The sequence below is a fragment of the Centroberyx affinis genome, unplaced genomic scaffold (assembly GCF_046629955.1).
Source record: "Centroberyx affinis isolate AG114_WGS23_722 - 3 ecotype Tasmania unplaced genomic scaffold, CSIRO-AGI_Caff_v1 ptg002715l_1, whole genome shotgun sequence".
NCBI lineage: Eukaryota > Metazoa > Chordata > Actinopteri > Beryciformes > Berycidae > Centroberyx > Centroberyx affinis.
In genome coordinates this window covers 7,501-22,500 of record NW_027280886.1, presented here as the reverse complement: position 1 = coordinate 22,500, position 15,000 = coordinate 7,501, and the positions used below count along the sequence as shown (strand labels likewise).

The window sequence follows — 15,000 nt, the reverse complement described above, 5'->3', positions numbered from 1 at the left end:
CTGTCTGTCTGTCTCTCTGTCTGTCTGTCTGTCTGTTGTCTGTCTGTCTGTCTGTCTGTCTGTCTGTTGTCTGTTGTCTGTCTGTCTGTCTCTCTGTCTCTCTGTCTGTTGTCTGTCTGTCTGTCTCTCTGTCTGTCTGTCTGTCTGTCTGTCTGTCTGTTGTCTCTGTCTGTCTGTTGTCTGTCTGTTACCTGGTAGCTGGTCCTGCTGCCCTCAGCATGCTGCCAGCTGAGCGTCAGTCTGTCTGTCTGTCCCGCGCTCTGAACCTGCAGCGACGAGACCGGAGATGGGACTGGAGAGAAGAAAAGAAAACAGGAAAAGAAAAGAAAAGAAAACAAGAAAAAAACAGAAAAGGAAAAAGCAGACAAGAAAAAAAGAAAGGAAAATAACAGAAAAAAAACAGAAAAGAAAATAACAGAAAACAACAGAAAAGAAAAGAAAAATCAGAAAAGAAAAAAAGAAAGGAAAAGAAAGGAAAAGAAAAGAAAACAAAAGAAAAGAAAGAATGATATGATGGTGATGAGGAAGAATCACTCACTAATCACTAAATACTGAAGTACTAACATTTATTATAAAAGTAAAATATACTATACTAACCCAAACCACTGAGCCCAAGCCACTAAATCAAACTTAAATCACAACTTGGTGTACTTTATACTTCTCATTAACATTACAAGTGTAAGCCTAAGTATAATATTGCCAGTACCTTTTTGCAAAAGTATTCAACAACTCTAAAAGTACAAGTATAACTTTAACTAACATACTATTCTCAAGCGTAACTTCTGCAAGTACAACAAAAGTAAAACAAAAGTATAATTGCCATTTAAAATAAAACAGTAAAAATTGCTTTTGTTTAAAATAAAGTATACTAAAACTGCACTGAAGTGAAGCAATTTTTTCTGAGGGATAACTCACCAGTAATAATAATGATAATGATAATGATAATGATGCTAATGCTAATGCTAATGCTAATGCTAATGCTAATGCTGATGCTAATGCTAATAATAATAATAGCAGCTCACCGGTCCTGGCCAGCACGGAGGAGTCACTGGACATGCCTCTGCTCCAGCTCACCACCTCCAGTCTGTACAGACTTCCTGGTTGGAGGCTGGAGAACACACAGCGCTCTGCAGCCGGGCCGACCCTCTGCTGCTGCACCTGCACCCCGGGGGGGTTACTCTGACAGGACGGGACCGTATGTCAACATTCAATATATCACAGTACAAAAATGTGACAATCAGATGAATGGTGATATCAGCTCCATGTTATTCTGCTGTCAGGAACATGAATGGTGATATCAGCTCCATGTTATTCTGCTGTCAGGAACATGAATGGTGATATCAGCTCCATGTTATTCTGCTGTAGTAATCACTAATGAGACTCTTGACCATCACAGTTTCACAAGCTCTCCATCCAAATTATATTATTGTCACTTTGTAATGACATTTTTAAATTGTTGTTTACATTCTAGTGAGCCAATGGCATCGCTGGAAAGATTTGAGTCTCAGAAATAAACAGAATTCTGCACAGTCAGACTTTGTTGTGACTGAACTTTAATTGATCACATCGTATCCTGGTTGTATTGATCCTGAACCTCAGATCAGGTATCGAGTCGTATCGTCACATCTCTACTCTGTGATCAGTTTAACCAGGAAGTCTCACTGATTGGTCTGAACGATGAGCAGCTTCATAACAAACTGACAAACCGCGATGTAGATGAGCAAAAATACAAATAAAATCACATAGAAGGTAAGTGCAAAGTTGTACATCAAAAATAAGATTATATTGTTTGAAATCATAATATACTCTCTGGATATCTACTTGCTGAGGAAAAACTGCGACCTGAGGCAGAAATATTCATCATAAATATTAAATATATTAATTTCTTATAATAATACAATCGATGTTATTAGATGTATAAAATATTAATCTGTTGTGACGTTTACCCTAATAAAACAATACCAAAGCTCCGCCCACCTGGTGATGGTCCTTCCTGGTTCCGGCAGCGTCCTGTCTGTGGTTGGGCGTTGCCTCGGTAACGGTGTAGAGTGACAGGTCGTAGGCGTCGACGTGGCCGACCGAGGGACACCAGGAGAAGGAGAGGGAGGAGCTGTTGGCCGAACTGACCGCTAGAGCGCTGACCGCAGCTGGACCTGAGAGAGAGAGAGAGAGAGAGAGAGAGAGACAGAGAGAGAGAGAGAGAGAGAGGGAGGGAAAGAGAGAGAGAGAGAGGGAGACAGAGAGAGAGAGAGACAGAGAGAGAGAGAGAGAGAAAGAGAGAGACAGAGAGAAAGAGAGAGAGAGAAAACTCATATCAGTCAAACTCTCATTGTTTGCAGATGATGACATGCTTACTGTTGCTTTGTTTTAGTTTCAGAAACAGGAATGAACTCTTCATGAAAACCTTGTTTTTCTAAAATATCAACTTTTCAGGAACTAAGAAAAACAACCGTGTGTTTAACTTGACCACCATGCAGTTTGACATCATCCAGTGTGTTAAAAAGTTTTTGTTTTTTTTCACAAGTGGTTGGAAAACTATTTTCAACCCATAGAGGAGCAGGTAGAGCGGGGCGATATGGTTGAAATCAATATCATGACAATCGTAAGGATTTTTTTCAATAACAATAACACAATACGGGATATGTAAGCAAAATCACATGTTAAATAACAACATTAATGTTGAACTTAATGGTAATGTTACGCATAATTTCATACAAAATCATATTCCTTCAAATGTTTTGTACCTCATTTTATCAGAATTTTTTAATAAAATGTGCTTGTTCTCATCAGTTCAGACAGCAGAATTGTGTGTCATGATTTCCCAAAATCACCATAGCATCACCGTATGATTCCACCGAAAGACCATAAATGATAATGTTGAATTATCAGCCCTAGAAACACATGATCCTTCAACTGAAGTGAAAACATGAAAATCACTAAACTGTCAGCTGACTCACGTGTCTGTCCCTCTGCGGCGGCCTCCAGCGACGCCACGCCGCCGCTCAGCGTCACCAGCCGCACCCGGTACCACTGACCCGAGGTCAGGCCCTCCAGCAGCTCCCTGCGGCTGCCCGACGCCACCGACCGATTGGCCTGGAGGACGCCGGCCTCGTCCAATAGCTGCAGGCTGTAGCCGTCGAACACGCCCACCGGTGTTTCCCAGGTAACAGTGAGGCTGTGGGTGGTGTGGTCGTTGTCCGCCTGAAGGGCCGTAACCCTGGCCGGGGCTAGACACACACACACACACACACACACACACACACACACACACACACACACACACGCACACGCACGCACACACACACACACACACACACACACACACACACACACACACACACACACACACACATACAAACAAGTTCATGTAAAGTTCATGATATGCTTGTTTTCTTTACATCTTGTTTAAGAAGATATACAAAAAACAAATCAATCTAAAGATCAATTAATGACTAAACTACTCATTAATTACTAGAAATTCACATTCCAATTCCATCAATTCAGAATTTGGCAGCCTTCTCATGTCAGGTGATTTCATATATTTGTATCAATCCAATTCCTGCATTCACTGAATTTAAAAGTGAGCTCAGTTTTAAATTCACAATTCACTCATCAATCAATCAAATTCAAATTCACAATACAATTCAAATTCACTCATCAATCAATCAAACCAGTCTGTCCCTCGCTCACCAGTCCTGCCGGTGGCTGTGTTGCTATTGGTCAGCTTGCCGCTCAGTGATTGGACGGTGACTCTGTAGGCCTGTCCGGGGGTCAGATCCAGGAAGTCCAGGGAGGAGACGTGTTTGGGAACGGGACGAGTCTCGACCACAACACCCTGCTGGGACAGGAAGACAGACGAGACAGCTGTCATCCTTAATCCATCCATCTATCTATCCATCATCCATTCATCATCCATTCATCATCTATCCATCATTCATTCATCTTCCATGTATCCATCATCCATTCATCCATTATCTATCATCCATCATACATTCATTAATTCATTCATCATCCATCATCTATCATCCATTCATCATTCATCATCCATTCATCCATCATCCATTCATCTATCATCCATTCATTAATTCATTCATCATCCATCATCCATTCATCATCCATCCATCATCCATCATCTATCATCAATTCATCATTCATCATCCATTCATCCATCATCCATTCATCCATCATCTATCATCCATCATCCATTCATCATCCATCCAGCATCCATCATTCATCCATTCATCTTCCATGTATCTATCATCCATTTATCCATCATCTATCATGCATTCATCATCCATCATCATCCATTCATCCATTCATCATCCATCCATCTTCCATCTTTATATCCATCCATTCATCCATAATGTATTTATATTCCCACAGTGTTGTTTGAATCTATTTTAATCTATATAAATCTCCCACACATTCATCCATTCATCCATCCACATAATAACAGACAGACTGATTCATCCGTCCATCATCTGTCATGTGGTTTCCAGAGTTTCCTCGGTGAGTTTTGGACCCGGAGCCGGTGGCGTGTCTCACCTCGGTGGACAGGCGGACGGTGAACATGTCCAGGTCTCCGTCTCCGGGCGTCCAGCGGGCCTCCAGCCCCCCCGACGAGTCGGTCAGGCCGGGCCGCGGAGCGAGGAGCAGGTTCCCCACCGAGCTGGGGACTGACAGAGAGACCGGATCCGGATTAACACAGACTAGCAGCCAAAACATTAAAATCACCAAAATTTAATCTGACAATTTGCTGTGTGTCAAGGATCATTAAAAACTGTAACACTTATTTTCAAAAGTGTGTACTTATTTTCAGTTGGTCTCTTAAAGTATCTTAAATTATTTTAAGTCACTGGTTTTTACCATGTATGTGTTTATTAATTCATTTTATTCTTGTCTTTTTTTCCCTTTCAATTTTAAAGAACTTTGTAACTGTGTTTTGAAAAGTGCTCTATAAATAAAGTTCAATATTATTATTATTATTATTATTATTAATAATAAGATAAGATAAGATAAGATAGCACTTTATTCAAATTCAGTAATTTTTATCATTGTATTATTATTTATATAATCATTATTATTAAATTATTATTTTTAGATAGAAAGATAAATAGTTTATTGATCCCGAAGGAAATTCTGGTGTACAGTAGCTTCCAATGTGTACATTACAAGATAGGAAGGTACAAATAAAAAATTCTGAAAATCATTATGAACTAAATTATAAATCATCCTTATAAACCAATGGGATATCAGTTAGTCAGTGTCAGTTAGCAGTTTGATTGGATTGGCGGGACTGTTCAAAAATCTGTGATGTTTTATTGGTTGGAGTTTTTATTCACGCCTCCTGGTGCAGGATGATGTCACCGTTAAAGATACTCTGTTTTCCAGGAAGTGAAAAGCCCTGGGAGTTAATTTCATGTGGATTTAAAGGCTCAAGAAATCAGTTTATCCTCGAACTGAAGGGACAGGGACTGAAGCGTTTGGGTGGAGCAGCAGACCGGAGATCAGCTCTGTCCTACCTGTCCGTCCCTCGATGAACTGCGGCCTCTGGTACGGCCCGCTGAAGGTGGAAACCACGATCTTGTAGAGTCTCCCGGGGGTCAGAGAGGCGAGGCGGTGGTGCCGCACCTCGCTGCCCAGAGCGACCGGAGGGAAAACCCGCGTGTCGTTAAAGAGCAGCGTCACCTGGAGAGGAACGGAGGACAAATCTGAGACATTGTCCTCTGAATACCGGTCTGTCCTGCTCTAACTCGACCTGGATCCACCTGGATCCAGCTCATAAATCTTCTCCTTTGTCTGTTCTGAACAGCCGGCGTCTGGTCGCTCTTTCCTGCCGCACAGGAAGTGATGCGTTTTACGTTTCCGGTTTGTATGGAATCAACAGAAGAAGAAGAACTGGGTAGTGAGCATGAGCAGTGAGAGCCACCATGACTGAGCAGACAGAGAGAAGAGAAACTAAAACTGCAGCAACAGGAAATCCAAGCTCCGCCCACACTGTTTGATTGACAGAAATTTGATCTTAGCAACAAAGATGGAGACTAAATTTAAAGAAATGAAGAATCACTATTAAGAAAGTGGAGATTGTTTTATATGAAAATGTCGCAGATCATTACTTTAAACACTTAAAGAATGCAAATTTTCAAAAATATATACAGTATATTAACACTAATTTCTTCCAGCTATTAAGATTATACTTTCCTTTAAAACATACACACACACACACACCTCATAGTGGTCCACATCTCCGGGGGCGGGGCTCCAGGTGACAGTCAAATCGCCCGTTCCTGCGTTGCCTAGCGACAGGTTGCCCACTGCCGCTGGAACTGTAGTAAAACACGTTATGAGCAGAGCAGCAGGATGTCATGTTATCATATTTCACAGTATTACTTATTTCCTATGGTATAACTGTAGTATTCCTATAATATTCCTATAGTGAATAACATAGCTGTATAGTATTTTTCTCAAATTAGAGTTTTATATGTTTGTCATACAGGAATCTGGACTGGTTTGCTCTCATTTTGTCTTTAGAAGTGAAATGAACTTGGAAAGAATTCTGCATCCACTGTACTGTTCTACTTTATTCTACTGTGTTCTACTGTGTTCTGATTGGTCGTGTTGTGTTCAGGTCGCTCTGACTCACAGGTGCGTCCGTCGGTGGAGACGCTGCTGACGTAGTCTCCGCTCCAGGTTTCCACGGTGACGGTGTAGAGTCGTCCCGGGACGAGGGAGGAGAAGACGCACTCGTTGTGCCCGGCGGACACGGTCTGGTTCTGCAGGACGCTGTGGTTGAACTGGATCAGAACCACGTACCGATCCAGATCCCCGACCGCATGGCGCCAGTAAACCTGACAGGCCAACCAGAGGAGTCATGGTTAATACTACTGCTGATAGTACTACTACTACAACTGATACTACTACTACTGCTACTACTACTGCTACTACTACTACTGCTACTACTACTACTACTGCTAGTAAGTCTACTGCTATTACTTCTACTGCTGTTACTGCTACTGTTAATGTTACTACTACTACTACTGCTACTACTACTACTGCTACTACTACTATGACTAACACTACTATTACTACTATTACTACTTTTATTATTAACAAAAAGAAAACTTAATAATCCTCAGTTAATCAGACTGAATACTTGTAAGTGGAATGACAGACTAACAGACTGACTGACAGACTGACTGAATGAATGGATGAATGGATGAATGGATGGATGAATGGATGAATGGATGGATGAATGGATTAATGAATGGATGAATGGATTAATGAATGAATGGATGAATGGATGAATGAATGAATGGATGAATGAATGAATGAATGAATGAATGAATGAGTGAGTGAATGGATGAATGAATGGATGAATGGACGAATTAATGAATGGATGGATGAATGGATGAATGAATGAATGGATGAATGAATGAATGGAGGAATGAATGGAGGAATGAATGAATGGATGGATGAATGAATGGATGAATGGATGAATGAATGAATGAATGGATGAATGAATGAATGAATGAATGGATGAATGGATGAATGAATGGATGAATGAATGGATGGATGGATGAATGGATGAATGGATGAATGAATGAATGAATGAATGAAGTCAGTAGTAACCCTGCAGTCAGACTCTGACCTTGAGGAAGTCGTCTCTTGCAGAGTGAACAGCTGTTGGGTTTTGGACGGTGGCAGGTTCTGCAGGACAGAGGCAGAACAACAGAACATATAAACATATAAATATATAAACAGATGTGTTTCATATCATCACATGAACATTTAATATCTGTGTCATTTAGCTGAAACTCACACAGAGAGACTTACAATGAGGCAAGTAAATATTAATGTGAAGTACAAATGCAAATTTAAAAGTAAATGTAAATTCAAATATAAATGTAACTGTAAATAATATGTAAATTCAAAAGTATGTGTAAATATAACTGTAAATGTACTGTACAAGTATATGCAAATGTAAAAATAATTGTAAACTTAAACGTAAATGTAGACAAATGTAAATGTGAACATAAATGTAAATACACATGTAAATGTTAATGTAAATGTGTAAATGTATGTAAATGCAAATAATGTATGCAAATAAAAATGTAAACATAGAAATTTGAATGTAAAAAGCAGTAAATGTGGCGGTAAGGTAAAGCCTCCTCACGTGTGCGGGCGTGCACGGCGGTGGCGTTCTCCAGCCCGCCGCTGCGCGTCGCTATGACGACGGAGTACAGGCGCCCAGCGACCAGCGAGCTGAAGGAGCACTCGGGCGGCGAGGCGCGGGACACGGCCAGCGTGTGGACGGCCCGCGCCCCGTCCTGCAGCCGCACCAGGTAGCTGTCGGCCACGCCCGCCGCCGCACGCCACGACACCCGCAGGACGTCCGACCGCCCGCCGTTAGCCACCGTTACCTCGGAGACGGACGCCGGGACTGAAAGAGGAGGGGGGAGGGGGAGAAAGATGAGTGTAAACATCTGATACGACATGAGGAGGAGAGAACTGAAGAGGAAGAGAGGGTAACGCTTTACAATAAGGGTCACTTAATTAACAGTTAACTAATGTGTCTGGTAATCATTTACTAATGGTGTTCATGTTAACTAAGGTATTAATTTATACATTATTTAATAGTCATTTTTATAAACTATTAAATAATGTATAAATTAATACCTTAGTTAACATGAACACCGTTAGTAAATTACACATTAGTTAACTGTTAATTAAGGGTTAGTTAATGTTTATTAAGCATTAACTAACCCTTAACTTAGTGACCCTTATTGTAAAGTGTTACCAAAGAGAGGATGAAAGAGGAAAAGAAACTGTACACTCTTACCCCTCCTGTTATGTTTGGGTCAATTTGACCCCATTCAACCTTTAACGTCTCTAACAACATGATCACATTTATTTTTTCAGCTTGATACTTGATAACTTTTCCTAATTTAACGGGGAAAACTGGTATCAAACATCAAATGTAACATGATGAAATGTTTTCATGGTCCTGAACACAGCGCTGCTGTTTGGGGTCAAAACGGCTTATTAAAAAAAAAAAAAAAAGATGGATAAATCTTTGTTGTTTGATAAGTCTTTCTGTTTTTGTTTTTTTGTTTTTTGTTTTGTGTTTTGTGTTGTATCTTGTTGTTTTTTATGGCATTTTAATACGTATGCATGGTTGTATGTAAGTGTATGGTTGTATTTTGAATACAACTTAGTGACTCTTATTGTAAACTGTTACCAATTAACTTTTTATTGGTGTTTTTTTCATTACTGACGACCTGCTCTGTTACCTGCTGATGTTCTGAACACTTTTAATTACAGTCATTTTTTGTAGGTTTAGATTGGCGGAGTCAGTTTGACCCCAAACATACAAGAGGCTGCTAGGTTTAACATAACAGGAGGAGTTCTATATGGCAGCAGAAACATTCATGTAAAGAAAAGTGATTTATTCTGACTGAACTATGATCAGGTGATAGAACTGTTGACTAAAGAACCCGTAATGCATGAAGTATAAGTTTTTGTTTATTATTTCTTCTATTTTTATATCAAAATTGAAATCATAATTGAGATTATGAGCAAAGCATTTTTTTTATTTTAAGCACTTTTCAACAGTCCGTCCTCCGCCCAGACTTCCTGTTTCAACTGGAAAAACGTCAAATTGCCGAGTGCTGAAACAATCAGTCCATTAATCGATTAGTTGATCAACAGAAAATGTATCAATTATAATTTTGATATTTGATAAATCGATTAGCCACAGCCCACATTATCAAGTGGGTTTTATTCTCCATCTTATTTTACATTAATTATGGCATTCCATCCCTGTTTTTATGCTCATTCTATGTGAAGATGCATTCTATGTATTCTATTCTCATCTTTATCTTATTTTCACTATTATCAAGTTTTATATGAAGCACTTGCTGCATGTCATTTCTTTGTTGTAAAGCACTTTGAGCTGCATTTCTTGTATGAAAGGTGCTATACAAATAAAGTTTATTATTATTATTATTATCAGTCATCCAGGTAGTAAACTGTCCACGAAAATAGAAACAAAATCCACTGGACTTTCAACTCTTTCTACTCTTTATTTTAAATCCACTGTTTCTATTTTATTGGACAAAACTTTTGGTTTTCTGTCTGAAGAAGAAAGCTGAAGAGTCTCTGAGGACTCTGAACTGTCACCATGGTTCCACACAGAACCCTGAAGAACCTTCCTATATCTGGCTCCATGTATCCTGTATCAACACTCATCAAAACATCAGAACTTCCTTCAGTATCAGGGTGGAAATACTGAATTATTATAATATTTTTTATTAAGTGAAACCTGTGAGGTCGTCACCTCAGGTATCTGTCCACCAATAGAAGGTTATCGGGGGGGGGGGGGCTTTTGTTCGTTTTCCTAGTAGTGCTGATTGGCTGGCAAAACAACACACACACACACACACACACAGACACACACACACACACACACACACACACACACACACACACAGAGGACCCACCCTGGCCTCAATCAGTCCTCAAAATAGCCGGGACATTCTGTGGGAACACAATAGGTACTGTGAACAGGATGAGGTGTGTGTGTGTGTGTGTGTGTGTGTGTGTGTGTGTGTGTGTGTGTGTGTGTGTGTGTGTGTGTGTGTGTGTGTGTGTGTGTGCAGGAAGTCTTTGAGCGAGGCGTTGGGAGTTTCTTTGTGCGGAACATTCCAGACCTCCTCTTGGCATTTTGAACAGAGGAGGCTGTTATTGTTCTGAAACTCTCTGATGTTGTCACGTAACCACACACACACACACACACACACACACACACACACACACACACACACACACACACACACACACACACACACACACACACATCAGACGTTACACAACTGGTCACCTCTGGACCTTCTCTGGAATCTTTCAGAAAGAGAAAATATTCAACTTAAATTTGCACCATAGACTTTGTTCTTGTGCTGATTTCGATAATAATAATAATAATAATAATAATAATAATAATAATAATAATAATGATAACAGTAAGAGTAGCGATAACTATTTCTTGAGGTAAATTTCACATGAAGTCCCCTGATTGTCTGGACTGCTGTGATACAAGATGATGATGAAATATCTAGTTCAGCATAAACTTTTTATGATCCAAAGAAAAAAAAACCTTTTAAAAACATTTTAGAATGAAGCACAGAGTCTCCGCAGTGGCTCCACAGTCTGTTGGTCTGTGATAAGTCATGTGTGCTAACAGCTCAGTTGCTAATGCTAACTAGCTTAACCAGAGAGCTGAGAATAATGAACCGATAACAAATTCACATCACCAGTTTCTGTCTTGCTCGTGTTTTAAGAGAAATCAGTAATTCCTGAAAATTAATTCTGAACTCAAACCAGTTGGAAGCAAAAGTTAGACAGAGGAGTTTTATGATTTCTCCTCTTGTTGTTTTTAAAAGCCGAGTAACTGAACCAGTTTCAGAAAAGACTCGAGTCACACTTTTAACTGCTTGAGTCTTGACTTGATGCATGAAGAGAAGACTTGAGACTGGACTTGACTTGGGTTCTGGTGACTTGGGACTTGACTCTGACTTGTACTCTGATGACTTGAAAAGGTTTCTAAAGTCTTGACTTGAGATCTTGTGTTTGTGTAAATGACTTAGATTGAAAGTGATGAGATTTGTTTCAGCAGACGACTGAATTTAAATTCTGTTTTCTGAATTTGTATGGAATGATTGAATTTATTGAAGTTGAAACTGATTATAGAAATCAAACTCATGATGCTCTTACCAAGTTTTTATCCTATTAAAACCATATTGCATTGAAAAGTCCTAGATATTTAGTTTTCTTTAAGATATTAAATTGATACTGGACTCTTGATTTGTTCTGACTTGACTTGCTGTTCTACATTTAGACTTGGGACTTGACTTTAATGACTTGGACTTGACTTGATAATCTACATTTAGACTTTAGACTTGACTTGAGACTTATGCTTCAAGACTTGAGACTGATTTGGGACTGGAGTGAAGTGGACTTGGTCTCTCTTCTGCCTTAAGGGAAAATTCCTGGGAAAAGCAGCTGAATGTTCTGCGTGGGAATATTTCCTCAACACAATAAGAGTCTAACATTGAGTGTGTTCGGGTGTGTGTTCGTGTGTGTGTGTGTGTGTGTGTGTGTGTGTGTGTGTGTGTGTGTGTGTGTGTCTCACCGGTGCGTCCCTCCAGGCTGGTGTTTTTGGACTCCGCCCCCCCGCTCACGGTGCAGACCTGCAGCCTGTACAGAGCGCCGGGCGTCAGACCGACCAGCTGCAGGGAGGAGGAGCCGGCCCCCAGGCTGAGGGACCGGACCAGGGCACTGTGGGGCAGAGAGGAGCACAGGTCACACACACACACACACACACACACACACACACACACACACAGAGGCACACACACCTGTCTCGCAGCAGGGTCAGTGTGTATGAGTCCACGTCTCCCGGTGGTTTTTCCCATGATGCCTGGAGGCTGTCGACGCCCGTGCTGCTCAGAGTGATGCTGCGCAACGCCATGGGGACTGGGACACACACACACACACACACACACACACACACACACACACACACACACACACACACACACACACACACACACACACACACACATAGATTAGTACACTTTTGAGAACAGTCCAACTTTCACGTATTCCATAAAATATCCAGAAAATTAACCAATTAACTTTAAAACAGTAAATAAACAGTAAAATCATCACACACACAGACACACACACACACACACACGCACACACACACACACACACACGCACACACACACACACACACACACCTGTCCTGCCCTCCACAGACACGGAGCTGTTGAGGTTCCCGCTCCTGGTCGTCACGGTGACGGTGTACCGCCTGCCGGGCGTGAGCACGTTGAACGTGCACTCTCTCATGTGAGGCTCCACCTCCCTGGTGTCCAGGGTCACGTTGCCTAGGAGACGCAGAGGTCACAACTATAATAATAATAATACTACTACTACTATTTACTACTGATAATGATATTATTCTACTGCTGTCTGTCTGTCTGTGATTTCCACTATTAGTCAGTGGTGGAAAGTAACTAAGTACATTTACTCAAGTACTGTACTTAAGTACAGTTTTGAGGTACTTGTACTTTACTTGAGTATTTCCATTTGATGCTACTTTGTACTTATACTCCACTACATCAGAGGGAAATATTGTACTTTTTACTCCATTACATTTATTTCACAGCTATAGTTACTAGTTACTTTTCAGATCAATATTTTATATTTAAAACATTTGATCATCTTTATAAAATAACTATAAAATAGCATTGTTATAGATTAGACTACCCAAAAGTATAGCTAAATTGTTAAGATTAGCTTTGTTAAGATTAGCAACTTTAAAATGCTGCTTACATGTACATGTATGTCAATAAATCAGTATTAATATTCCAATAATTTATGAAAAATATAACTCTAAATGGGGACAGTTTGCATAATGAGTACGTTTACTTTGATACTCTAAGTACATTTTGCTGCCAATACTTATGTACTTTTACTTAAGTAAGATTTTGAATGCAGGACTTTTACTTGTAATGGAGTATCTTTACATTGTTGTATTGCTACTTTTACTGCAGTAAAACATCTCAGTACTTCTTCCATCACTGCTGTTTTTAGTTTTTAGTCAGAACTCTCATGCTGCGTTCAGGTGCTGCTGGGAAAGTCTGCTTCTTTCACGTGCTGCTTTGTCAGAAAATAAAACCCCAAAAACAAGCAATAAAGAAATGAGATGTGTTGAAGGTGGAGAACTGCTCAGTGTTGGAGGTTTGACTGACAGACTCGTAGTTTTTGGTGTCACTGAGCTTCTTTATTCTGCTCCTTGTTACCGTGGCGAATGGCGAGGGAGTAGCCGTCACGTGACCCGGAGGGGGCGTGGCTCCACATGGCGCTGAGCGAGGTCTCGTCTGAGTGACGGATGTGCAGGTCCAACACCGGAGCGGGAGCTGCAGAGAGGGGCGGAGCCAGCGGTCAGACTGACTGAAAAGGAGCGATCTGATTGGTCAGCTGTCTCTGCATTAACACAAACAGTGGAATTCAAAACTGTGTATTTGCCACTTAGGACGCGTTTAAAGTAAAAACCAAACTTTTGAAATAGAAAAACTACAAATCTGATGCAGGACAGCCGACCTGGGCCGAGTCTTAATATGATACAAACATTAAAGGAAAAATAAATAAATAAATAAAGTGATGTTCACTTCCCATAAACACAAACAAGTTTTAGCATCAACAGCCTCACTAATGAAGCTGATTCAAAGTTTCATGTCAGACATCAATTTGTCAGAGAAGGTCGAATGACTCTTTGTTTTAAAACAAAAATCAAGAACAAAATATGAGGATTTCATATTATTATTGTTGTTGTTGTTGTTGTTGTTGTTGTTGTATCTTGGAAGTAACAAACAGGTCAAGCTTCCACTCCAATACCAAAGTGTTTCTCTACATCTCCAGTGAAAACTAAATCAATCAACTATTGATTTATTATATTTAGTTGTCAGAAGACACACTGAGGGTTCAGACCTTCTTTTCCACTGGTGCCGAGATTACAAGTAGAGAAAACCACAAATAACACGAAAGAGGAAATGAATGAATAAATAAACAACTAAATAAACAAACAAAAACGACAATTCAAAAAGAGAATCACACAGATCAGTCATCATTTTAAACAGGTGTTTGATATCTTTGACTGAAAATGTCCCAGGGGAACAAGGGAATCATATTTCAAACCCTGTAAATACAAAAGAATAGAATTTGATTTTGTTTTTTCTTGTTGTTTTTTTTAACTTTTCTTCTTCTTTCATTAAAACTATTTTTCCTCTCTTGAAGTAAACCAGTCTGAGCTTTCCTCTCTGTCATTTTAATGTGTTTCCTGATTTTACTTTAGTTTTAATTTGAACTCTCTTTGATTTGCTTTAAAGAAAAAAAATATTTTCCTATTCTTATCTTTTCCTACACTGTATTGGTTTT

The 15,000-nt window shown here is 40.0% G+C and overlaps 1 protein-coding gene across 1 annotated transcript in view; it reads right to left on the bottom strand.

Moving 5' to 3' along the window:
- LOC139657587 (receptor-type tyrosine-protein phosphatase beta-like) overlaps positions 1-15,000 on the bottom strand; it is a gene marked incomplete at both ends in the record, with an annotated part of 24,198 nt that overhangs the window by 5,743 nt on the left and 3,455 nt on the right. The window contains 15 exons of the mRNA XM_071535481.1: positions 192-292; positions 1,023-1,158; positions 1,963-2,153; positions 2,958-3,227; positions 3,691-3,838; positions 4,546-4,676; positions 5,523-5,688; positions 6,229-6,326; positions 6,644-6,848; positions 7,649-7,707; positions 8,174-8,440; positions 12,188-12,333; positions 12,414-12,531; positions 12,801-12,947; positions 13,866-13,982. Of these exons, the coding sequence (XP_071391582.1) occupies positions 192-292; positions 1,023-1,158; positions 1,963-2,153; positions 2,958-3,227; positions 3,691-3,838; positions 4,546-4,676; positions 5,523-5,688; positions 6,229-6,326; positions 6,644-6,848; positions 7,649-7,707; positions 8,174-8,440; positions 12,188-12,333; positions 12,414-12,531; positions 12,801-12,947; positions 13,866-13,982 (2,300 nt within the window). The remainder of the gene's footprint in view (positions 1-191; positions 293-1,022; positions 1,159-1,962; positions 2,154-2,957; positions 3,228-3,690; positions 3,839-4,545; positions 4,677-5,522; positions 5,689-6,228; positions 6,327-6,643; positions 6,849-7,648; positions 7,708-8,173; positions 8,441-12,187; positions 12,334-12,413; positions 12,532-12,800; positions 12,948-13,865; positions 13,983-15,000) is intronic.